Source organism: Diadema antillarum, unplaced genomic scaffold (genome assembly GCF_040938485.1).
Source record: "Diadema antillarum isolate AM-2024a unplaced genomic scaffold, OU_Dant_1.0 seq00000079_RagTag, whole genome shotgun sequence".
NCBI classification, from domain to species: Eukaryota; Metazoa; Echinodermata; class Echinoidea; order Diadematoida; family Diadematidae; genus Diadema; species Diadema antillarum.
In genome coordinates this window covers 1,173,699-1,200,375 of record NW_027271172.1, presented here as the reverse complement: position 1 = coordinate 1,200,375, position 26,677 = coordinate 1,173,699, and the positions used below count along the sequence as shown (strand labels likewise).

At 40.3% G+C, this 26,677-nt stretch overlaps 1 protein-coding gene across 1 annotated transcript in view; it reads right to left on the bottom strand.

The window, feature by feature from the left end:
- Window positions 1-26,677, bottom strand: part of LOC139726076 (uncharacterized) — a 129,684-nt gene that overhangs the window by 34,523 nt on the left and 68,484 nt on the right. Inside the window, exons 3-4 of the mRNA XM_071637158.1 lie at window positions 13,758-13,872; window positions 9,997-10,072 (exon numbers count right to left, since the gene is read on the bottom strand). Of these exons, the coding sequence (XP_071493259.1) occupies window positions 9,997-10,072; window positions 13,758-13,853 (172 nt within the window). The 5' untranslated portion in view covers window positions 13,854-13,872. The remainder of the gene's footprint in view (window positions 1-9,996; window positions 10,073-13,757; window positions 13,873-26,677) is intronic.

Sequence of the window (26,677 nt, the reverse complement as noted above, 5' to 3'; positions counted from 1 at the left end):
ACCTCCTTGTTACAACTTAACTCCTGGACCACTGCCCTTTTTGCACTGCTCTCCCATTTCTGAAATGTATGTAATTCCCTGTGGTTTGACATGGCATTTGTCAACCTAACCAGATGGCATTAACTTGGCATTCCTAATTTTTTTATGAATTTCCTAATTGATTATATAGCATTGTTGGTACAATGTACCCTGGTACTTTAAAGTGAAGGGTTTAAAACAAGGCTATGGTATTCTAAAAACAGGTGTCGAGACCCAACTAATCAAGCAACTGTGGAAGGGCGCCCTCTACTGTCTGCACAGTGGCAGTCTTGAAGCAATCCAGGGTGGAGAACTCGCTGGCTGGCTTGGTTAGCCACACAGGTGAGGTAAAATGGCCAAGTCATGTGAATGATAGGCACAATCTCCCTACCCCACCCTCATACTCATTTCCTGTTTAGAAAAGAAAAAATATCAACAATACCTTTTTCATTGTCAGGCCAAGACCACATGAACAAACAAGAAAACATACCGCAGCCGCATCGAGAATTCATCCCCGAGCATTTGCCGAAAAGCTTCATAAGATATGAAATCACTGCTCGCCACAAGATCCCGCCTAGCTCAGCACGGCAAATAGTTCTCATAAAGGTGGGACGTAAACATTCAAACACTTGTTCCAGGTAGTGTCATGTGTTCTCTAAAACATGTTTCAGTCACATCAAAATAGGTCTTCTGGTGAATTGCGGGAATTAAGCAACAGGAAGCGGGCAACAGAAAAAAAAAAACAGGAATATGAGGAGGAACTCTTCACTTTCCTGTCTTCGTTGATGAGGGCGGTGATCACAAGATGAATCGAAATCTGCAAAGTCATGTTTTCATTTGAAGATTTATGATTAAATGGTAGACTTTATCAACAAACAAGAGGTCAGCTATGGTCTTCATGACCACAATCTGGTAAGTATGCCACAGAGAGTTCAGGTATTTTGTTCATGTTGTTGTTATTTTTTTGTGGGGTGGGGGGGGGGGGGAGGCAGGGCGGGGTAGTGTGTCACCTGAGGCTCCACCCTGCTGTCCTCTGAAGATTATTGCAGACTTAGCAGAATATCAACAAGATCAAGTAAACACAAACACACACTACAGTATACATATGTGGAGCTGCATATAAAAATACATACACACATTAACAGAAAAAAAAATTACAAGTACAAACTCACACGCATTGTATACATGAATTTACACCTAGACAAGCAGACACATACATGTACTTACACACAGGTATACACTCACACACACACATGTACACCCACTTGCAACTGCATAAAAACCTCTACATTCACACACATTCAGAACATACGCACATGCATGCATATAAATGTACACACACTCCCATAAATACAAGATACATATGTACAAATTAGTACAAGTGTGCATAGGATTATACCCACACATACACAAACACTCACACACAAACACAACAACACTCCTACACCCCATTCACATTCCACAAATATTCAAATGGACTCATAAGCTCACTCCAAAGCATGAAAATCTTATGCCTCTAATGGCAATAACAGGTGGAGGTAATAAAATGTCATTGTTCATCACACATATCAATTAAACAGGAGTAATCATACTGATATGGTGTCAAGTTGCCCTACTCTACACTGGATCTGTTATGACCATACCAACATCAAATCCATCCTTTTCTTTTAAAAAATTCAGTAACACTGCTAGCAAAGTACAGTGTAACTTGCTGATGCAAATGGGTACTGAACAGATTATGAAAAAGTTTCATGCATACACACTGTATGTATACCCTTATAACTTTAACTTCTGTTCATAGAGTGGGCCACTTTAACTTCTGTTAAGTTGGCCACCATACCATGAACATTCACTGCAGTATCTGATATAGAAGTATTAAACACCACATTTTAATGTCATTTTCCAAAGTGGTAAAGCTGCATGTCTTCAAAGAATGCATGATAAATAATTATTGTCTTCGTCTTTCCCTGCATTCTTAATCATCATCACACACAAGTGATAACATGGAGGCTCAGTGGTATGATGGATGAATCCCTTCGAATTGAAGGTCCTGAGTTCAATTCCCAGTGGAACGCCTACGTCTTTGCAGCAAATTATTTTTTGCTCATGATCTCCCTCCTTTCAACTCAGATGTATAAAGAGGTACTTGGCAATGCTAGAGTAATAATCAGTGAGACCCTCTAGTTGAGCAGTGACAACAATGTAAGGACTACCCTACATAATAAGGCCAAGACCTAGAAAAATCACTAAAGGGCTTTTTACACTTGTAAATTTTTGCTTAGCCCCGGACCAACGGTGGGGCTAAGGGGGGGCCTTAGCCCCACCGTTGGTACGGGACTATCCTTAGCCCACTTTCTGTTTACACTCGTTTTTGCCAAAGTGGGCTAGCCCCACCGATAGTACGGTACTATCTGGCCCTGCAAAATAGCAGGGGTTAGCACCGCAATTGCGGTGCTAGCACTGCAATTGCGGTGCCAAGCAAGTGAGTGTAAACAGAACGAAAAAATAATCCTGGGCTAAGCGACGGAGACGAAGTCCGACCCTCACTGACCAATCAGAAACGAGGCAATCAAGGGCTGCCGGTGCGTGCGTGTACGTGTACAGTACACAGCGTAATTATGAATATTCATGTGGTTTGGAAAGTCCGGGGCTAAGAAATACGAGTGTAAAAAGGTCAGTTTTCTCCTTAGCCCCGGACAAGAGATAGTACGGGACTAATTGGCGAGTGTAAAAAGCTGAAAAAATTGGTACGGGACTAACGATAGTCCTGGGTCAGAGAAAGTCCGGGGTTAAGAAACACAAGTGTAAAAAGCCCTTAAGGTGCTTTTCAGATCATCAAAATCTGTTCATTAGGAGAGCAGCATAACATGATTATGTTTTGCTATCTTTCGATACCTGGCACCTTAACACAACTGATTTCTCTTTTGCTCCTCCCCCTAGTAACCTGCCACGCCTCCATGTCTCCCCCCCCCCCCCCCATTCTTCAATGCAGAGAATAGGTGTGTAAGACCACTTGGGACCGCATATTCATATCACCATGCAACTGGAACAATTTCCGCAGGCAATGTTGATGGGCAACTGCCTGCCGTCTTGTTTCACAAATGAGAGAAATGGGGGGGGGGGGTGGTGAAAAAAAAATACTGTCAGGTCTAATCAGCGAGTCAGCAACCACTGACAGTATTCAAAGTCATTCAAAACAAACAAAACAAAATGCTCACGCCACTCTTCAAAGCCAATCTTTCTCACCCGAGAGGAGGAGAATGCAGTACAATTATGTGCAACGACGGGGGTGATGTGCTCGTCTGCGATAAGGAGACGTGTCAGATCGTATTAAGCAGGCCAGGACAAGCCTACGAGACTCCTGGCCTTCTCCAATAATTGCGGAGAAACCCTACACTTGTGAGGAGGGGGTGGGGGGGGGGGGGAGAACGAAAAAGTGCAAGCCCACGTCTCCGGGGAGAGAAGAAGACAGCACATCAGGTCATAACAACTCCCCAACCTTGACTTTTGGTTTCAGCTTCAAGATTTTAATTGACATCTCTCACTTTTTCTCTCACTCCCCCCCTCCCCATCCCCTCTTTTGATCTTCTCGTTAGTTTGATAATCTATTGAGTTAAGGCTCCTTGTGGTCCCTGAGAAAAAAGATTATAGTATCCTTTTATGTCTTCAGAGCAGACAACCAAGGCTAATCCAGGGCAGTGGTAAAGAGCTAGTATTCATACAGGTTAAAGCACTGATTGATGACACCAAGACTGTAGCTTGCAAGCTCCTCTGCAAAATAAAATGTAGTGTATAAGCTGTTATTTTTGAGTTCAGATATTTTTTGTGAATGAGGAGGTCACGGAAAATTTCGTGAGATGTTGTCTTCACGCTATGACACCCTGGCTATAATTAGTGCACTGATGCCTGTCAGTTCAAGATATTTTCGCGTGTTGTTAAATTCGCAGTCCAACTGTGATTCGCGAAATTCACGAAAATTAAACCCTCACAAAAGTAACAGCTTACAGTTCCAAGGTTAAATCTAGCCTAGTTGGATAGGAAATGGATAGAATGATAAAATGCCCCCCAAATTTCCTTGATCATTTGGACTGGTGGTTGCAACCAATATTGCTGCACAGTGAATACATGTAAAAGTCAAGACAGGGCTTAACTTTCTGATTTCAAGTCAATTTCGATGAAACTTCTGGCACTCTGCAGGTCTTGCCTCATCTAACTCTTCTCATCAAGACCACCTTGATTGGGGTTCAGAACTGCACTTCAATTGCACCATCCCCCCCTCCCATCATGTCCAGTAGACATCCTGCCATTAGATTCTTCTTCTTTAGAAGTGCATCCTTCATAGCTGAAGATCAGTGCACTACAACTTGAGTGTCACTTATTGAAATATGCTCTAATTATGGTTGCTTTCCTATTGTATTCACAGAACTGAGAAAATGACGTTGTAGTCACTTCACAAAGATGCAAATTACCAAGAGAGTCCATAGATGGGAGGGAGTCCTACCGACCTCCTCTGGGCAAAGCCACATGGTATTTGCCAGCGACATAATAAAACCAACCCCACAGTCTGATATAAAAACGTAGTTGTGGGATTTTTTTCTAACTACAGTGGAAAATCTGCATAACGAGATCCTTGGGACCAAGACACTTTGTTCCTCATTATAGCAGATATTTTGCTACATCAGTAGTCGATAAACAATGAAAAAACAAAGGAAATAAATTCATTGGGGCCAGAGAGATTAGTTTGTTATATAAGGGATTTTGTTATATATCATATCTCTTTATATCAAGTTTCCACGGTCTCAATTTCCTATCAAATTTATCACTCACTGTTCATCATCTCGGTACTGATGAATAGAATTCAACCTAATTCACATGTCACAAACTCTGATCACGGCACCTGAAGAAACAACTTTCATGGAATTCACATAGTTTGTCATATTCAGGCAAATGCAAGACTACTTGTTGATTTAATGCAATGATGAGCTACCATTCCTTTTCAAAATACCCTTGTATTCTACTTCAGACCCTTGGGAATGCTGAAGAAGGAACGCAGAGTGCAAACCATGGGGAGGCTTGAACCATGACATACTAAACAGTATCAGCTACAGTCACCTTTAAAAAAAAAAAGACTGGTCTGCCAGTAAAAATAAGGGTCTCTGAAAATTTTGCAACTGAGATAAACTATTAACAACCACAGGATTGCACTATTTTCCTAAAATTCTGCTTGTATGAAAAGTTGGGAAATGACTTGTGACCGCCAAGGACGTTTGGAACCTATCTGATAAACTACGCATGTTCATACACATACACACACACACACACACACAAAGTCCACTGTCGTAAATCTTCTGCATCATATCAATGGCATCTGTGCAAACAATCTGCACAAGATTAAGGCACATCAATCAGCGTCTGAGTTCTACAAATCAGATTTCAACCCGCAAATCATAACTAGGAGTTGCCCGACTGTCACAATGTCAAACACCATTAGCAGCCCAGTAGCACAAGCTGTGTCACGTAAAGACATCTGTCAGCCATACGACACACAGATCGTCCAGGTCACGGCAGGCATGCACTTTTTTCTCCAGGTCCTGACACACAAGTACATGCATGTCCACCAAACAAAAGCAAAATTAACATATCTAGCCATGGAACACAAATTATGATCATTTGGTCCTTTATATCATTTTTATAATCATGTTTTTTTACCATTTTACTACCAATGTTTCAAAAAGGTAGAAGGAAAAAAAAATCTTTCAATGAGGTTCTTTGTTGTTCATGTACATATCTGTTTGTTTCACTTGCAACATTTTTAGACACTCTTTATTTCCAGATTTTCAACAGATTCTTGCATTGCCAAGACATTTTTTGAGAACATTAAACATCCAGTTTCTCTCTTTATTTTGCATTTTTTTTAAATTCAATTTCTCTCTGATATTGTGTGGATTTGATGAATTGAACTACTTCCATCTCCAATATCCTTTTTCCAACAAGAAATATCCAGTGATATTAAGAGGTACAAATTTAATAAGAACCTTTTGCAGTAAAATTGACCCAGGACCATGCAAAAAAACAACAACAAAACAACAATATCAAAAGACAAGATAAAGACTGCCACCGTATTATATACTGCATTCAAAGTTAAGGGTATCCCATTCAAATACATATTGTACACACACACACACACGCATGGAGGCACACAGGCACGCATGCACACACACACACACACACACACACACACACACACACACACACACAATATGCACATATGCGCACATGAACACAAACACACAATGCGCTCTCTTGGGTATTAAAACAGACTATCTGTTTAATAACGAAGCAAAATCATAAGGACACGGTGACTGTACCAAGACTCTCAAAACACTGCCAAATCTTTCACGAAAATCTTTCACACAAATTGCGGATGACACGGTCCTCGGGGACGGGAGATAAGCCATGAAACTGTCGAAGAAGGTCTCGCACCCCTAAGGACTGGACTTTTAGAGGGACTCATGTGGTCTTGGAGGACCGGTACCAGTATGCCACCTCAAATTACCTTCAACGTTGTCACCCTGTCTCCAAAGAGAGAAAGAGACATCTCCAAGATTCCTCTAGATGGTGCTCTTTTTTTTTTTCCTTTCTTTTTTTTTTTCTCTTTTTTTTTTTTTGGGGGGGGGGGAGTCAAACAATTCTTCCTTTTAACATTTTTTGAGTTTACCACCTTTTTCACCAAATTCTTGCAGCAATTCTCTCTTTTCTTTATAACTACTGTGCCATCACAATCAAGGTCCCGCTGCACGCTACCACTGTGAATGATAAGGCAGCTATTCAACATTCCACCTCCACTTAAAAGGACAAGTCCACCTTCATATACATGTGGATTGAGTGAAGGCAACAATATAAGTAGAACACATCAGTGAAAGTTTGGGGAAAATCGGACAATCTGTTCGAAAGTTATAATTCTTTAAAGTATCTGCGCAGTCACTGCTGGATGAGAAGACTACTACAGTGTATGATGTCACATGCGTACAACGATAAAGGAAAATAAAAAGAGAATTTCACAAAACTTTACTTTTTGAATAAAGCGTAGATTTCTTCGACTTGTTACTGATGTATGTTAAGGGTAATATTATTCCCCCTGCCTTCTGAAAGAGAGAAGTCGAGTATTCTTTAGTAATGCGAGAAAAGTGAAAATATGTTGAATTTTCTTTATTCTTTCTTTATATCGTTGTACACATGTGACATCACAAGTTACAGTAGTCTTCTCATCCAGCCGTAACTGAGCAGAAATGTCAAAAATTCATAACTTTTGAATGGATTGTCCAATTTTCCTCAAACTATCACTGATGTGTTCTACTAATATTGCTGCAATCACAAAACCTACATGTCTCTGAAGGTGAACTTGTCCTTTAATCCCTTCATTTTTTTCTCTTTCTCTTCAGTCCCAGCCTCATCAGGAATTTGGATATATTTCTTCTAGGGGCTAATTTCAGAAAGTTGTTGGCACTTATCATCAAAAGCTATTGTTGTGGCTGAATTAACAATGACTTAAATACTAACAGCTGATATGTATCATTAGGAAATACACAGACTGTGTCAGTTTTATATTTGTTTTGTTTTGTTTGTTTGTTTGTTTGTTTGTTTGTTTGTTTGTTTGTTTGTTTGTTTGTTTGTTTGTTTGTTTGTTTGTTTGTTTGTTTGTTTGTTTGTTTGTTTGTTTGTTTGTTTGTTTGTTTGTTTGTTTGTTTGTTTGTTTGTTTGTTTGTTTGGTTGGTTGGTTGGTTGTTTGGTTGGTTGGTTGGTTGGTTAGTTGATATTTACCCTGTGTTGATTTGTGTCTTGTTCAAATTTTCTTTTGCTTTGTGATTGTTTGCTCATTTTCGTTCTTCTATTTCCTCTTTTTTATTTGACATTGTAGTTCTTAAGAACAGCACCGATTGGCTGGCCAGCAAGTTTAGAATTTGGGACCTACCTTAATCCGGAAAAGAGCAAGAGTGAAACTTAATAGACGGTTCTGAAACAGCCTTGGATGAAACCCAAGAAGGCAATATACACACACAAGACCCAATTTCACGTCTGTCTGCGGTAACTTTCAGGCCAAATTCTGGGTCTCTGGTGACTTTTGACAATTTGCTTTGGTTTGAACTGATCCTTCAGAGTCTGATAAAAGAAATGAGGTTCAGATGGTCAGTACACAAATCTAGATGACTGAGCCAAAGCGATATCATGTCCACATAATACGGTCAAATTTGTCACAAAACACACCCCGCATTCATTTCCTCTTGGACTGATATCTATTCTGTCACTTTATTTTCTTTAACATTCCCTTCTCTTGCTACGTGTTTTATTTCTCTCTCTATATATATATATTATATCTTTCTTTCTTTCCACAGCTTTTGTTTATTGTATTCTTTTCATCTATCTTCTTTTTATGATCTCTCATTTTCTACCTGTCTACCATATAACCTGCCTCAACTTACTAATCTAGTGCAGTTCTCAATCTCTCCCTCTCATACACAGAAACTGACACCAATCAAATTAACACACCACATTCATCCCTTTTTTAATTCAATATACATGCACACAAAAGCATAATATTTAACATAGATAGTATAGATGTATATGTATTGTATTTGCATTAATATACATACATATGCACACTTCTATCTTATTCCCTTTAAGCCACATGCACACACACACACACATACACAAATATGCATGTCAGGTTACGCATGTTTGTAATTCTAACAGACGTCTGCCCGCGTTGAGATTCAAGATAAAAGTTCTCTTCACAAAGTGCAAGGCCCAGAGACAGGAGGATCGCGCTGTATGGCAAGCATTATTTCGGCAAATTAATGACTGACAATTTGCTTTATGGGATCAGATCAAACCGAGTTGCAGGTGGCATTTACAAAGAGCGCCGAGAGTTCGTTCGCTTCCCCCACAAGTTTCCAATCAAAACACGAACCAGAGAAACAGGACGGCGGCATGACGGACGATGGCCAAAACCGTGACAAAAAGAGAAATCAGATAAATGTCCAACATCTGCCTGCGACCTAGATAGAAACGAGTTTTGACATCACAATGTACAGGGACAGCCCATATTGACTTCATTCGGATAAGAATGAGGGGAGGGCGATTGGCCAACGAAGTAGGGTACAACCGCATGTAGCCCCCACACATGCCAGACACTAACACACACATCTTCTTGGCAAATGCGTGTATAAAAAAAGTTGGGATCACCAACTCGAGCATTGAAAGAGCTCAGCCTAGAGTTTCACAAGCCACTTAAATCTTCCTCCTACATATAACATAGGGCAGAACACGTGCCACTGTAAACCTTATGGTGTCAAAACCTGTTGTGACAGCCATCGTGTACATTTTGTACTTGCTCATTGCTACAACATTTGGGAACTTTGTGCCAAATCAAAACCAATCTTCTCGAACATTGGTGGTACCCATCAGCAGCAGAGTGGGTGTGGGGACACAGGAGAAGGAGAATTGTTTTAATTATTGTATACTGTAACACAGCTTTCTCTTTTATGAAGCATTATATGTTACAGTATCAGGATCCATAAGAATATCACAATCACACATAGAAAAAGAAAGGGAGGATGATATCCCTCCTTTCTATCCAATAATACCAGTGCACCATAGTATGCAAACGAAACTTTGTGGAACTCATAAATGGAATTCTTGCTGTTGAGAGCCACCATGTACACTGTACATATCTCTGAAAACAAAAGGGACAAACAACAACATCATCATCATCATCATCATCATCATCATCATCATCAGAAGAAGAAGAAGAAGAAGAAGAAGAAGAAGAAGAAGAAAAACACAGCGGGTAGCAATAACCAAAATCACATTCAACGCAGCATCACCAGCAACAGATTTCTTTAAACGTTGAGCACTGTGAAGTGGTTCGGAGGTACGTGAGTTGTTCATAGCTACAGTGTATGTAGGCTGCTTGCTTACCTTGGTTGGGAATGGTGATGGGTGCCGTAAGGGCCACAGTAGGGGCATTGGACGGTGAAGTCACACTCAGCAAATTCTGCAAGGCAGGGGACGAGAGAGTGAGGAGAATGGAATAAAAATCAGGTTGTTGAGACAATACCTTCTGGTAAGAATGGAAATGACAGACTGACAGAAAAAAACAACAACAAACAAACAAAGAGAAAAAAGACAGAAAAAGAAAGACAAAAACCATCACAATGTAATTGAAGTAAAAAGAAGCATGACCTATTAAAGTCCCTTGCAAACATTTGCAGATGAACAAAAAAAAAAAAAAACAGCTTTAGCACTTCAGAATACACTGTAGTTCTAAAATATGAGTTAGGGATAAAGATAATATGAAAATGTTAATTGATATAATTAATATCAAGTATTGTTGAATATACAAAATGTGAACAACAGTTTATGAAATTGTTTTAGAAAAAACACTATCGTTACGGTTTAATGAGAAAATTGGTGATATCTCCTATAATACATTTGTGGCTTTATTGCAAAATTTGTGTATGGTACAGTATTTTGAGATACAACTGAAATATACATATGAATCAAATGTGATAATTCAAACATTTTTTTTTTTAATCACTGCTCCCAATGTTACATAGTGGCTTTAAAGGGTAGGTGATGGATGGAAGATAATTATATATAAGTATGATGCCATTCCAGATCTTTCATGGACACTCAAGAGTAATCATCAGCTGGCACAAAGTTCTACATTGTATCTGAACAATTTCAATCCAGTTTTAAGTGGTATTTCATTGTCTACAGTGTTAGGGGCAATTTAACTTTCAAGTGAATTCCAGAGGACAGAGAACAAGAAAACTGTCATGATGAAAAGACACATTTGTTGAAAGAGATCTACAGAAAACATGGACTAGACTTTAGGATTTCTCTAGTGCAGGAGTTTTGTGTGATAAAGCTATAAAGAGGTAGAATATGCAAACAAGAGACCCGGGTGTCTCGCGCTCACCTGAGTATCACAAGTTCACCTTCCATGCATTCTTGCAGACTCTTAAAACTACAGTAACTGGTATTAAACTTAGCTCTATCACTCCTGGTACAAGAGAAGATTTCTAAAGATTCCTTGACTTGGGGGGATTGGGCTCAGCTACGGGCCCCCAGGGGAAGCATGGTGCCTTCGGCTCAGGTGAGTAAAAGAGAAATGAGATGATGATGGAAGATAGGAATGATGGTTTTAGAAAAGTGGAAGGGGAAGAACTGGAGATGTAAAGAGAATATGAAGAGATAGAGAGAGAGAAAAAAAAAGGACAGGCTGAAGAAGAGAAGGTGCAGAGATGAAAAAAGAGACACATTCAACGAGTGGAAATGGAGGAGTTGGAGAAAGTTGTGATAGGAAAAGAACTAGACAAGTACTCGGAGAGTGCAGACCTCCACAGAGCATCTCATTTCCCCCCATACATGCATGCTGAAAATCGCCCAATTTCCCAATGATAAAGAAGCTGTTGTTTACCTCATCAGCTAGTTTCCTGCATGCTGCGCAGCACCTTCACAAGCTAGCAGAGTATGTGCTTTAGTGCGCGCCTATATGCAAACCTCAATTATGCGCGGTTTGAATCCTAAGTTCATTGACCCTTTTTGCCAAAAGATGGAAAAACCCTTCAAAAATTCATAAAAATTCCCAGATCTCTACAAAAATTTAATCATTCATCTCTTCCTTGTGCCACTTTCAACTTTTCCTATAAGTTTCATCCCAATCCATTCACAACTTTTTGAGTTATTCTGCAAACAGACACACAGACAAACAAACAAACAAACAAACAAACAAATGCCGATAAAAACATAACCTTCTTGGTGGAGGTAAAAATGGAGGTAGACGAGATGAAAGATGGAGAGATGAGAGAGAGAGAGAAGGGTGAAAGAAATGAAAACATTATAGTTGACAGAGATTGTAAGGCAAAATAGGTGAGGGTGTGGGTCACACACACACACAGGGGGTGTTGTATGGTCACTCCATGGGGGAACAGAAAAAGTTCAAATGGACTAATGCCACGGATTTGTCAGCTGACCACACACCATTGGCAAGAGCCCCAACAGTTCTCTAACCATGGACTGAGTCAGAGGCAGGTTGGTGGCTAAACTTAGCAACTTCTCTACATGGTTGAGGACAATCGGATTAAGGCCAGCCACACCTATCTCTTTATATGTCTCCATGATATCTATCCCCAAACACACACATGCATGTATATAATTATATCTATTTATTTATATACATGACACATGCATACAGTATATATGCATATCACATACATATTATATATAATTATGTATATATGCACAATTACTTGTACATAATTTGACCACATCCCATAGTCAACCATTTAAAAGGTGACACCAGGGAAAGAGAATGGATTTGCAATTATAAAGTATCAGTCTTGAAGCTGTGTCTGAAGACCTTTCCTTTTGTTTAAAGGGGGGTGTTGTTCTTCTTGTTGCTACCATAAACATGAAAACATCAAAACTGGACATCAAGCTGAGACCTAGAATCTGTACAAATCACATCTATCTGGGTTTTCCTATCACCATTATCAACAAGCTCTCTCTGTATCATTTCTGACGGATGATGTGGATAACTCTTGTATCTGTTTACTTCTTGATACTTTGACAAGTTGTTTACGAATAGACTTATCTGCCTGAAAGCTTTAATGCTCATCTACTACTAAGTCCCTTGCCTCTTGAAAATACATCATATCCATAAGATTCTACATTTACAAATTATGACCATAAAGGCATTTGTTTTAGTATTGGTGCTCTCTGAGTAAACAAACTTCCAAATTTTCTCTATATAACATTAATGAGGAAAGTGCTTGTATCTGTCAATCAACATTAACCATACCAATATTTTGTTTACAATGCTTTCTCAGCATTTGTTTACCTTAGAGTTCTGTTTGTTTGTTTGTTTTTGTGTTTAGCATGTATGACTATTCACACTTGCACAATCTGGCATGGATTCCTACTCCACTCTCGACGCTTGCTCCTCACCTGTTGTGCCACGTTTGACAAATGGTGCAAAAGCGACATTTGTCAACTCAGAGTAGCCAATTACATGCTGAACAACAACAATGACAAAAGAATACACACACAGAATATATTATTGAGTCATTCCGGCATCTAGAGTATTCAGCACTCAGAGACTTCTGGGCAGCGTAACTTTACATGGCGCCAGATTTTATCTAATTCTTGTTTGTGGTGACGAAACTTTTTTTGCAAGCGTTTTTCACAGAAAACACATGCCTTGTCACTCCAGCTGTCAATCTCATGAGTTGGTTGGGAGGGGGGGGGGAGGCTCGGACCCTCCCCCACTTATTTGCATTTATAGGAATATATAGGGTCTAACCACCTGGGGCCACCCCCCCCCCCCCACTTTACCCCAGAAGTGGCAAAAAAAAAAAAATGTGTTTAAGCTGAACCTCAATTGGAAGTTGTACCAGAGGGTTTTTTGTTTTGTTTTGTTTTGTTTTGTTTTGTTTTGTTTTGTTTTGTTTGTTTTGTTTTGTTTTGTTTTGTTTGTTTTGTTTTGCTTTGTTTTGTTTTGTTTTTTTGCTAGCTTGCTTGCCTGTCTGCCCAAGAAACTCAGAAGTGGCACCTGAAATATAAACTGCTCCCCCCCCCCCCCACATTTAAGAACGAGGCGCTGGCAATGATTAGAGTTACAATGAGACTCTAAAAAGGAGGCTCTCGAAAAGAGGAAGGGGGAGAGGGATACCCACCTGATCTTTGGGCGAGATGCTACGTGCACTGCTCATGCTCAGGCCTCGTACGTCCTCCTCCAGATCATTCCCAGCATCCACCGAGGAGGCCGCCATGTTGAAAGATGCGTAGGCACTGTACGTATGAACAGAGAGAAAGACAGAAGGGCAGAGAGAGAGAGAGAGAGAAGAGAGAGATAGGAAGAAATAGGGAGAGAGATTCATTCATTCGTGTTTCCTTTAAAAAGATATCATTCCCTCTCTTGCACTTACTACAGTACCCAAAACTCAAACATAAAAGTTTTGGTATCAATTTGGAAACTAATAAGATTCAAACTTTCAATAATACATTTGTTTGTTTGCACAAAGTTACATCACTTATGACTCTTTTACATTAAATTGTCTGAAACTACTGGATATTTTTAAGATTTCTGTTTGTGAACACCTTTTCTACATATATGTTTATATGACAACCTATTTTCTTATAGTCCGTACCAGATTCATTTTATATTTGAAACTTCGAGAACACTTCCAGAAGTTTTGCCAGTGTGACCATGGCTATTGTCACACTGTCACCCTACAATCTCAACAACTGTGACAACACAATTCAGGCTTTGCGCTGCCTTACATCAAGAATAACCAAAAAAAAAAAAGACCGAATTCATTTTTATGCTCTAGCATACCATTTTCTTCAGACACTTCACTCATACAGTCACCATGAACTATCACATGAAGATATGGACATGTTAATAGAATCTAGAGGATCTACAGGATATGTATAATTCAATCAAACTGCGATTTGAGGAAGAATTCTTCACACAAAAAAAGAACATCCTTCTTATTGAAACTAGAAAAACACTAGGCTTTTATTTGGAAGAAACTTACTACATAATTTGCAATATAGCATAATGAACAACCATTTCTATTAACATTATGCACAGCATAGTGCTTTGAAACATTTCAGGATGCTTTAATACCCAAGACCTGAAGAGACACCAGGGCCCTGTTTTATGAAGAGTTATAACTGATTATATAGTTGATTTCTATCATAAGTCTATGGCAGCCTGTGTGTTAAGGAAATTCATAATCAATTTTATCTTTTGATAAAACGGGGCCCAGACCTGTGTCTTAATAGTATAGACCCACAAAGTTACAAATTGCATGTACAGACTTTTAGCATTGATCTGCACAAGACACCACGGCTACATCTAGTGAAGAGATCAGAACATGAGCCAAAACACATTCTCCCCCCAAAACTCAAGGGGGCGGGGTAATCGAGGAAGCTGTAACATTCGGGGTCACAGCATCCACGAGCACAACACCCCCCATGCGTGCGGGACGGGGGCGCGAGTGAGGCCGCGGGATATTGGATCGGATGGCCAAGGTGTAAAGGCGGGAATGGCTAAAACAACAAGGCCAGAAGGCACTGAGGAAACATATAAGAGCCGGGCGGGAGAATACCAGGAAATTGAGCAAAGACGGAATCAATTATTCCGCCTCGAACCTGTTCTGCTCGCGACAAAATACGGGACAACAGGGTCACGGCATTACCAAGCGGGGGAATTTCAAACGGGACTGCTGGGGATTTGTTTGCACTGATCGTGAGATAAGAAATGAAGAGAGACATAGAGCAGGAGAAAAAGAGAACCATTACGTTACCTTGCATGACAAATGATGAAAAAGACGAAAACTGCTTACTGATGCACTTTTACAATTCTATTCTTTTCATTGTCACTACGAGCTAGGTCAAAAAATCTATCGAGTTCCTGACAAATGCACGAGGGATTTGTTCAAACTCAGGGTCTTGCAGACACAGTGGAACAACACATTGTCTATGTTGTTGTTTTGTTTTGTTTTTTATAATTTCTCAGAAAAATCATACACTAACTGATGGCAGCATGAAATACACTCTGCAGAGTACACTCTGCCCAAACTTTGCACCCTGCATAGTCATCGTATTACAGCACCATCTGCAAAGGCTCAAATGCATGAAATAAGCGGCACCTCGATTCTAGGGCAATTACCCCCCTGGACAATTACCCCAGACCCTTCCCCTTCCCCTGAACCTAATCCTAATCCTGAACCTAATCCTAACCCTAACCCAAACTCTAACCCTAATCTTTACTCTAACCTTATCACTAACCAGTATTTAGCCAGGGGTTTTTGTCCTGGGAAGGGGGGGGGGGGGGTCATTTTAAGACCTATGTAGGATATCAAGTAACAGTTGTCAACTCTTGCAAAAGACTCATTAAACAGGCAAATAAGGGTGCTGAGGAACTACATAAACAATGAAATCATTTATCCATACAATACAATGTAACAAGATCAGTTGGCTGACACAATGACCATGCCAGCTGTGTTTCAAAAAAAAAAAAAAAAAAATGACACTGAGCTGTATGCTACTTAAGGTGAGCGTTGTATGTAAAGATGCCCTTTGGGCTTTTTAGAACATATGCTCATGGTAAACACAAATATTACAAAGTGCTAAAATGTATCTGTCTTTGATTTCCTTAGGTACATGTAAGATATCTCATATCACTTTTGTCATTCAGGTAGAAGATTCTACCTTAAATCCATTCCCTCCAAGTTTCTGATAGTCTTGTAGACTTGGCACACAGGCCCACCAAGTTCCAGCAGGTAAAGGATTAAAACAAGAGTTTGAAGAATTTCAAACCTGGTCTCTCATTTTATCTCCTCAAAATGTCAAATTCAAGAAGTGGCTCCTGTGATGATCATATGATTATTGTATCAAACAAAAATAAAATACCCACAAAATATCCCATACTCAAATATAAAAAAGCACAGTGGAAAAAGAAATTAAATATACCTAAAATAGCTCCAGGTAGCTTTGAAAGTCATGACGTTGACATCGAAAGTGTGCGCGCAAAGTCAACTTAATGAAGAACATTACCAAACAAAGACCCAAATTATCAAAACAAATGCCGTGTTGCCGAGCAACCGAGACATGCTGAATGATGCAATTGGCAATTAAGCCGCATCACACACCACACACACATACACTGACGATGAAGCTTGACAGACGAGACCCTTAGATGTAAAACTTATCCCCTAGGGACCAGCATCAAAATATCTGCAATTTCCTGCACTAGATGGAAAAAAAAAGAGACAGGTATTTTCTATAGCGACTGACCAAAAAAAAAAAAAATGACCTTTACACGAATTGATTCGCAAAAAAAAGAAGAAAAATCAAAGGGGGACCACAAGAGATGGATTTTAAAAAGGCATTAAGGAGTTATGTATATACAGTAACTCTTTTTTTTTTTTGTTGTTGCTTGTAATACAGTTAACAAGAGAAAATATCAATGCGTGTCTTTGTTTCTCACAGACAGGCTGTGGTTTAAGGTGGTCACATCCCTGTAACACAGATGGAGACCACTGCTTTCACTTCTTTTTAAAGTTGAAATATCTAAATCCTGTTTTTTTCAGTATTCATCTTAAAAGGATTGCTTGGCTCTTTAAACAATTACATGTAGACCATTGACACATACACTTGCCACTTGGAATTTATCACCATGCTATCGATTTTAAATCAATGCTTCATGGCAAGGGAAAAGGCCTCCATATAAGGCATGAAAACGACATGAATACGAAGCACTGACTGTTGATGATCTTGAAGCTAATTGATGTTTAAGCTGCTAACATTCTGCAGACATGCACATTTGTTGTAAATTCACGGTGTGTCCTGCGAGGTGCACGCGTCACTGTGGAATGTTTAAAGTCGCTCATAGGACGAGAGTTCCGCACTATAACGGCGTCGATATGCCACGATCAGTACGTTGACCGTTCACGTGGGAACACCCTTCATAATCAATTAGGTCATGGAAGAGTGATACTGTTTGTTCAGTGTCAGTGTGCAAAATGTAGAGGAAACGCGATTCAACTCGTGAAACCGCATTTCCTACATCGCATCGCTGATGGATCAAAGGTGACAGTACATGCCTTTGCATCCATTGTTCGTGATGTTGATTTCAATATAAATACATTGTACGAATAGAAGAAACGCACACAGCACAGCAAGCAGTCATCCTCCAAACCCGAGAGGGCGTTGCGGATACCAGTCATGAATGAGTCGAAGCCAAGGCTAGACAAGTTTCATCACATCCACTTGGAACGTGAGCACAAGTCACTGCTTGTCACAACTCTTTGCTACCTCTACACGTTTGCAAAATGTTTCTGCTACAATTGTATTTCACATCATTTCAAGCAACAAATACACTTTCATGGCTGGTTGTAATTTTTTAATCAACCAAACTGTGAAAGAAAGAAGAAAAAACAACAATATTTGCGGCAGATATTATCTTCAAATCATCAAATTGGCAATGCTGAATTTCACAGCATGTCTAGAATTGGAAAGAGATTTGGTTAACAGTGGTCAAATCTATTAAATTCTGCCCACAATCGGGCAGAAGTGACAAAAGGTTGCCAACTTGGGACAGAAATGGGAATGTTAATTTTTTGCAAATACGTACATGCGGACAATTTAAATCTTATTAAAACATTAAGTATTTAAGAAGCTTTCTAAAAATTCTACAACTAACTAGACGGTTACTGTATATTAGAATGGTAAAAGGCTCAATAAGAGGGAAAAAATCACTATGACAACTTAGGAAACATTAGCACTGAATAGCAAAACTATACAATACAAAGAAATTGCACCAAACCACATAAAAGTAGTCTCATGGACTTGATGGACAGCCAATGAACCCCAAATTTATTTCAAACATACGCGTAGCAGAAATGCCAGGCTGATATACCACACTCACATATATCTAGGTGTGAGTGCAATCTTCATGCATATTACTAGTAGATAGCTGTAGTAAGCCTCTAAAGCTACTAAGTGTATACTCAGTCTGTATGCTTTGATGTCTATTGTGCTACACTATAATATTACATAACAGCTATTAATGTATAGGATGCTGTGGTCATGCGACTACTTCTTCTTCTTTATCATCTCACAATGAGTAATGAACACAATGATAAAATAATGACAAATGAATAAAGATAAAATAATAAACTGTTCCATGATGGTAAAAGAATTCTACATTTTGAGTTTTAAAAAATGAAGTAATTTGCACATATATCAAGCATGCAATATGCAATTTCTGAAAAATATATTTTCTCATTTTTGACACAAAAAAGGAACACATTAAATATTGTACAATCATCAGCACTAGTTGGAAGCTCTGCAAATACAGCATTGTACGAGGAAGCTCTGCAAATACAGCATTGTACGAGGAATCCTAATGCTGTCCACTACAAAATTGCATATTTCTTGCCTAAAACAAATCAAAAAAAATCTCTGGAAATTGATGCAATAACCAAAGAAGTTAACATCAGCCTCAGAACACTCCTGGAAAGCTAAGACTTAACGTCCTCCGACACTGAACCATGGACGAGCACACCGCTGGAGATCAGCTTCTGTCGTCGCACCGGCAAAAAGCGACAGCCTGCCAGTGATCACATCTCCTCCGCGATGAAGGTGAAGGTGAGATGATGAGGGAAAAATAGAGTAAGTAAAGAATGAGAAAGAGAAAAAAACATACTGCCAAAAATTGTCTGTCCTACAAGGACGCGAGCCACGGTTGGCTGCAACAGGGCAATGGTTCAATGCCCGGCTAGGGCTGAACGGATCTGTCAGCAACACCTCCATGGGAAGGTATATGGAGATGAGAGGGGGGAGGGGGAGGGGGAGGGGGATGGGGAAGGAGATGGGGAGGGGGAGGGGGAGAGGAAGGGGGAGGATAGTAGGTATTACTGTAAAGTGGATTTGCATCCCTGTGTGTGGTCTTTAATGGCCAGGATCCATGGTAATAGCTACTGATAATGAGAGTGATGAAGATATTGATACTAATGGTAATGATAATAATGATAATCCATAATAGTGATTATAATAATAATGATGAAAAGAAATACTACTACTACTACAGCAGGGCTCGACACTAACGGTGGCCCGGTGGCCCGGGGCCACCAAAATTTCAGAAATGAAGAATTTGGTAGCCTGATCGGGCCACAGAAAAAAGGTCGGATGTTTGCCTTTGGGCCACCAAAAATATAAGTTAGTGTGGAGCCCTGACTACAGTACTACTCATAAGAAGATGAAGAAGAATGATGGTGGTGGTGATAATAATAATAATAATAATAATAATAATAATAATAATAATAATAATAATAATAATAATAATAATAATAATAATAATAATAATATCATTATTATTATTATTATTATTATATTATCATTATTATCATTATTATTACTATTATTATTATTATTATTAATAGTAATAATTATAATAATAATAGTAATAATAATAATAATAATAATAATAATAATAATAATAATAATAATAAGGACAATGATCTGACAATAGTAGCAATAACAAGAAAAGGAAGTATTTCAGGTAGTTTCAAGATTAATTGCAAAGGAGTCATATGATATACATGTACAATGTATGTACACTTTTGTATCAAAATGAGGAAAGTGTGAATAAAAGTACCATGTGCAAGAATCATTACATTTGAATTTCACAGAAGTGTCAGCTTGCCTTTGATACTATTTTAAAATTTGTTTTAAGTACAATTCCTCCATGATATCAAATAGTAAATTTGAAAGAGATTTTGCTTTGAGTTCTTACTCTATTCATCAAGGATAAACCTCTCATACAGATGCCAAGCCATGATTCCAATTTGTGTTCATGATTACAAACTATGAGAATGTGAATTCATGGTAGTTTAATACCAACATCAATATTGCTCACCACATATGACTAATTTGATTTTGACCACACCCCCATATCTTTGCCAGAACATTTGCTCAGGTGCCCAAGAAGAATGTGGTTAATCTGTGCTGGGAACTTGATAAAAATTACAGAATTTAAAATGCCTTCTCACTGCCAAACTTGCCCTCTGAGAATAACATACAGCTGGAGATATCTCTAGAGTTCCTAAGATTTTGTAGCATAAATAGAAATAGTACATGTTTGACCTGTTAATCTGTGGAGGAACTTGAAGTTCATAATCACACAAGCAGACAACATTAAAAAGATGGAGAACACTGTGACTCTGGAACACACTACCCACAGATTTGCTTTCTGAATATTTCAAACAAGTACAGAATGCCTCGTAACAAAAAGGTAAAAAAAAAAATTGGTAAAAAAGAAAGAAGGAAGGAGAAATATGTTGATAACGTGTTTATACCCTCAGGCTCATCGCACGTAGTCTGTTGGCCGAGGGGAGAAATTTGTCACAGAATTAGCAGACAGACACTCCACAGCGGGTTAACGACCCTATCAGGAACGACGGGGGAACGCACGGTTTCGCATTACACCGCAGCTCAGGGCTAACTGCCGCATACGCTTCACTTGCTCTGCGCGTGCATTGCTCAAATGTATCCAACTCTCAAGAAGGAACGTCAGAAGGACATACAAAAAATGGGGGGAAAAAAAATAGTCGTATCTATTCAGGAAAAGAGGGGGAGAGTTTCTCGAGTTCGCCAAGCCTGCGATTAGATGTCGCACGGATGGTTTGCGACAGGAGTTCACCCGCAGTGAGTGAATGACATGAATGGCAAGAGCGGAACAAAACCAAGAAAACAACAACAAGAAGTCAATAGACTGAAGAGGAGGAATAAACGTCCAAAAAAAAAAATTGGATGACAGATTAAAAAAAAAAAAGGAACATCGAAAATACACGGGTTGTTCAGGGAGTGCAAACAGTGAGTAAAAGCAGATAGATTAAGAATTGACAATGACATGTGCAGAATACAAGCTAGTGACATAGCTTTTTGTGTACAATGAGTTTAAAAATTCAACTACAAACAACCTGGAACACACACACACACACACACACACATACAGTATGCTACATGCACACACACAAATAATAAGAGGATGCAACAGAAAGGAAAGCTACAACCACTGTACATGTATACATGTACCACATTTACACTTAAACTCGTACCAGCACACAACATTAAAGGACAAGTTCACCTTCATAGACATGTGGGTTGAGTGAATGCAGCAACAATAGTAGAACACATCAGTGAGAGTTTGAGGATAATCTGACAATCAGTTCTACAGTTATGAATTTTTGAAGTTTCTGCTCAGTCATGGCTGGATGAGAAGACTACTATACCTTGTGGTGTCACATGTGTACAACGATATAAAGAAAGAATAAAGAAAATTAATTATATTTGCACTTTTCTTGCATAACAAAGGAATACTTGACTTCTCTCTTTCAGAAGGCAGGGGGAATAATATTACCCTCAGCATACGTCAGTAACAAGTCGAAGAAATGTGGACTTTATTCAAAGAGTAAGGTTTTGTGAAATTTTCTTTTTATTCTCCTTATATACAAACGTAGTTGTATGCATGTGACATCATACACTGTGGTAGTCTTTTCATCCAGCAGTGACTGCGAAGATATTTTTAAAAATCATAACTTTTGAACGGATTGTCTGATTTTTTCCAAACTTTCTGCGATGTGTCCTACTAATATTGTTGCATTCACTCAATCCACATGCATATGAAGGTGGACTTGTCCTTTAACTGATGGAAGCCATTACTTGTCACACTACGGCATTGTCGTGACTGCTGCAGGGTTATAAGTCTCCAGTTTCAATTTCTCTTTCATCCCCGGCCACTCGCTGACGTCAACGGGAAGCTGTGACATGTGTGAACGAACCCTCTGTTGACGATACATCGCAAACCCCACGCATCACCTACACACTAGCACACAAACATGCACATCTCAATACAATGTTATGTTTGTTTGTTCGTTTGCTTGTTCATTTCCATCTGAGAAGATGGCTGGATAGCCCATATTCAGCTACTCTAAGCTGGTCTTTAATGGGGTACCAGTTGGATGTGAGGTGAGACCACTTCACCGGGTTAAACACCCTGCTCTTTGCGATGAATGAATGAAGCGGGATCTTTTACGTGCATGAGTTGTTACTCTCACATACACGGGACCTCCATTTTATGTCCTATCCGAGGGACAGAGTGTTTTGCCTCTTGCTTGATGATGCCCATGTAGATGATGCCCGTCTCAATGAGAGAGAAAACACAATTGATGGATGTTAAAAAGTCCTGAAACAAAGTTAAAAGACCTTAAAAGAACCTCCCGCACCAGCGTAGTCCCATCAATACGGGAATTCAAATGCAAATTAGTGTGTTACAAACCTCACGATTTGCAGCGCAATCGCAAGCATCAAACAATTGCATATCAACAGGAAGGGCTCAAATAAAAGAGCTTTTTTTTTTTCAATGCAACCAATACAAGAGACCCGCGGGTCTAGCGCTCACCTGAGTATCGCAAGTTCACCTTTCACGCAGTCACTAATCTAAATTATTCACAGCTCTACCAAAATTTGACCAGGCATTCTGAAGTAGAAGATGAAAATGTACAATAAGGGCCCAAATTTTTAAAGATTCCTTAATTTGGGGAATTGGGGGCCCCCTGGGGCCCTCTGGGTGGGGCATGGTGCCCATTTTGATAAATTGAGATCCTGACCCCGTAAGGATGCTACCTGCCAAGTTTGACAAAAATCTATCATGAGGTTTTCAGGAAGAAGATGACAATGTACGATTCAGGCCCCCATTTGGACCTTCCTAACCAACCCCCCCCCCCCCCCACCCCTGCCCCCAAGAGGGGCACCCCTGGATCTCCTATGAACAAACTCGAAACTACAGTCATTAATGTACTCACTCATAGTATTATCTTAGCTGTATAACTTCTGATTCTAGAGAAAATTTTTAACGATTCCTTCATTTGGGGGGTTTGGGCCCCCCTGGGGGCCCCCTGGGTGGGACATGGTGCCCATTTTAACAAATTGAGATCCTAACCCCTTAGGGATGCTACCTGCCAAGTTTGGTGAAAATGGGTCATGGGGTTCTAAAAAAGAAGATAAAAATGTACAATTTAGGCCCCATTAGGACCCCTCCTCACCTCCCCCCCTGGGTCCCAAGGGGGGCACCCCTGATTCTGCCATGAACAAACTTGAAACTGCAGTCATCAATGTACTAACTCATAGTATTAACTTAGCTCCATCACTTCTGGTTCTAGAGAAGAAGATTTTTAAAGATTCCTTAATTTTGGGGGATTTGGGCCCCCTGGGGGTCCCCTGGGGGCCCCCTGGGTGGGGCATGGTGCCCATTTTAACAAATTGAGTTACTAACCCCCTAGGGATGCTACCTGCCAAGTTTGGTGAAAATGGGTCATGGGGTTCTCAAGAAGAAGATGAAAATGTACAATTTAGGCCCCATTAGAACCCCTCCCCACCCCCCTCCCCTGGGTCCCAAGGGGGGCATCCCTGATTCTGCCATGAACGAAAATCGGTCTTGGGGTTTTCAAGAAGAAGATGAAAATGTAAAAAGTTTACGCACGACGCACGACGCACGACGCACGACGGACGACGGACGACGGACGACGCACGACGCACGACGCACGACGCACGACGGACGCCGGACGAAGGGCGATCGCAATAGCTCACTTGAGCCTTTGGCTCAGGTGAGCTAATAAATTACTGAAATAAGAACTGGAGGGCACTAAACCAGAGATATTTGATTTTCTGGGACTTCATGGATTGAAGGTCTCCCACTGCTCACAACATATGGAAGTCATTTTCACTATCATGGACCAGCCGGACGTATCTCCTTCATAGGACGCAGCAAATTCGTGATTGTCTGCGGCAGGTTCGTTTGGTTTCGATCAAAATGCACTTTTTTACCCCAAAGTTTTCTCTGGGCTCACTTGCCACGTTCATTTTGTGTCCAATACTACGATATCATAGTAGACTTAGACACGCGGCAGTGCACAGAAAAAAACCCCTCAAAACAAGTGCTCAAAACCGCTACTGAACATGGTGGGAAGAAAAGAAAAAAGTAAACTAACGGGTGGGAAGGACTCTCCCTTTTAGGAGGAGCTTCTACTTTTCTTCTTCTCTTTTATTCCGTCATTGTTGATCAATAAAACCACATGCACTTGACTGACATCAGGGATTTCATTCTCCAAAGCGCTGCCCGAGGGCACAGGATGGGGTTGCTGTCGCATTTGGCGCATCGGACGAGCGTGTTGCCAACTTATGAGCAAGATGAGATGCAATTAACCTTCATGGGTGAACATTTACGGTTTGAAAAGCGGTGCTGTATCACTTTGTGTCATAAGGATGCAGTGAGAAGTATTGAAGTGAAAACTATTTCATTTTATTAATTTTATTTATCTTTTCAAAGACATTATACAAGTGGATGCTGCCCCATTTTCATCAATTTCCCATCTAGTCCATTTACTTCCCTATCCTGCAAAAACGTATAAAATTTAATCCCTCTAAAGTTCCGGAACTTTCAGGTACACTTGAGAAGTGAGAGAAGAAGTAGCAGTACCTCCAACAGAATGGCAGGGTATTCTTTTGAGATGAGAGATGAGGGAGAGGAGGGGAGCAAGGGGACAAAGAGGAGAAAGAGAGATAATATGGTGAGCGCATCCCAGTTTGACGAGGAGAGGAAAGCTGTAAAAGAGCAGCATGGCTCTCCCCGACAGGAAGCATCCGACAAGTCCTGAAGGTCATCTTCCCTCAAGGATGGAGGTGGTAGGAGGGGGGTTGGGGGTTGGGGGTTGGGGGTTGGGGGTTGGGGGTTGGGGGTTGGGGGTGGACTCGATCCTATTTGGCCATCATCCCACAGGACTGGGGACCCAGACACCGGAGTTCTGATCCACCTTGGTGATGGAGCACGGAGTATTTTGGCAGTCGCACCTCACCTTCATCAAATCAAGCTTTCCCCCGGCGACAGATCCCTATCCACCGCAGTAGAAGATCCACCGAGCTGGCTTGTTTCCATTCAAATCTTCAAGAATACTCTGACATTAACTCAGGACATTAAATGGAGGTCCCGTGTGTGAGGGAGTCAAGACTCACTCACGTAAAAGATCCCACTTCATTCACTCATTGCAAAGAGCAGGGTGCTCACCTGCTGAAGTGGTCCACCCACCTACCCACACCAGAAATCAGGGGAATGATGCCAACACCTTGTGACTAGCAATAGTCAGTAAACAGTGTCAACCAGGTACATCGTGCCACTATGAAGAAGAAAAGAAGGCATCATCACTTGATTTGAATTGCATTTACATATTGTACAGGTGCTTGGCATTGATATCAATGTTGGTTTTCCATGACTTTATCTAATTTTTAAAGGGTGATTTGAAATATGTTCGAGACCGTGATTGCCTTTCTGCGAGTAGATAAACGCAATGCCATTTGGAATGTCTTTATACATGTATCTCCGAGCTGCCAAGGTCAACCTTCCGGCTGTTCTCGATTGCAGAGTAAGCGCGTGTGCACCATTTGTGTTTTCTACCTATTGTTTGCAGCTGACCTCTACTTCCAGGGATGAACGGCGCAAAGGGATGAATGGCGCAAAGCAGCTGCCCGGTAACAACACTTGAATCGCGATTATATAATGATTAGATAAACGCAACACCTCAAGAATCATGTTTCATACCACGTTCATAAATGCTATTCGAAATGCATTTTGAAACATGATTCTCTTTCTCGAGTTAGATAAAAGCAGCCTAAATCACTTTGAACATGGGGGTGACTTTTAACTACAATGGTAGTCTATTCAACGGGGTAAACTTTTAGTATGAGGCAACGGGGCGGGTGTTGAGGAGGTGCAGCTCCTTCTACAGACACTCTCTGTGGCACAGCTCAAAGCCCCAGGTCTGGTTAACCTTCCTCAATGCATCATACCGCGTGTCAATCAAACATCCCTAACAGTTCACGGGTCGCATGTGGACATGGACCAGATCTCTATCTGTTTAGTGCTAGCAGATGTTAGACCAACATGAACCAGTGGAACCGATTACAGAGGAGCCACAAAGCCAGCCCCAAAATTGCTGACTCATACTCACAAGAAGCCCTGTTCTGTTCA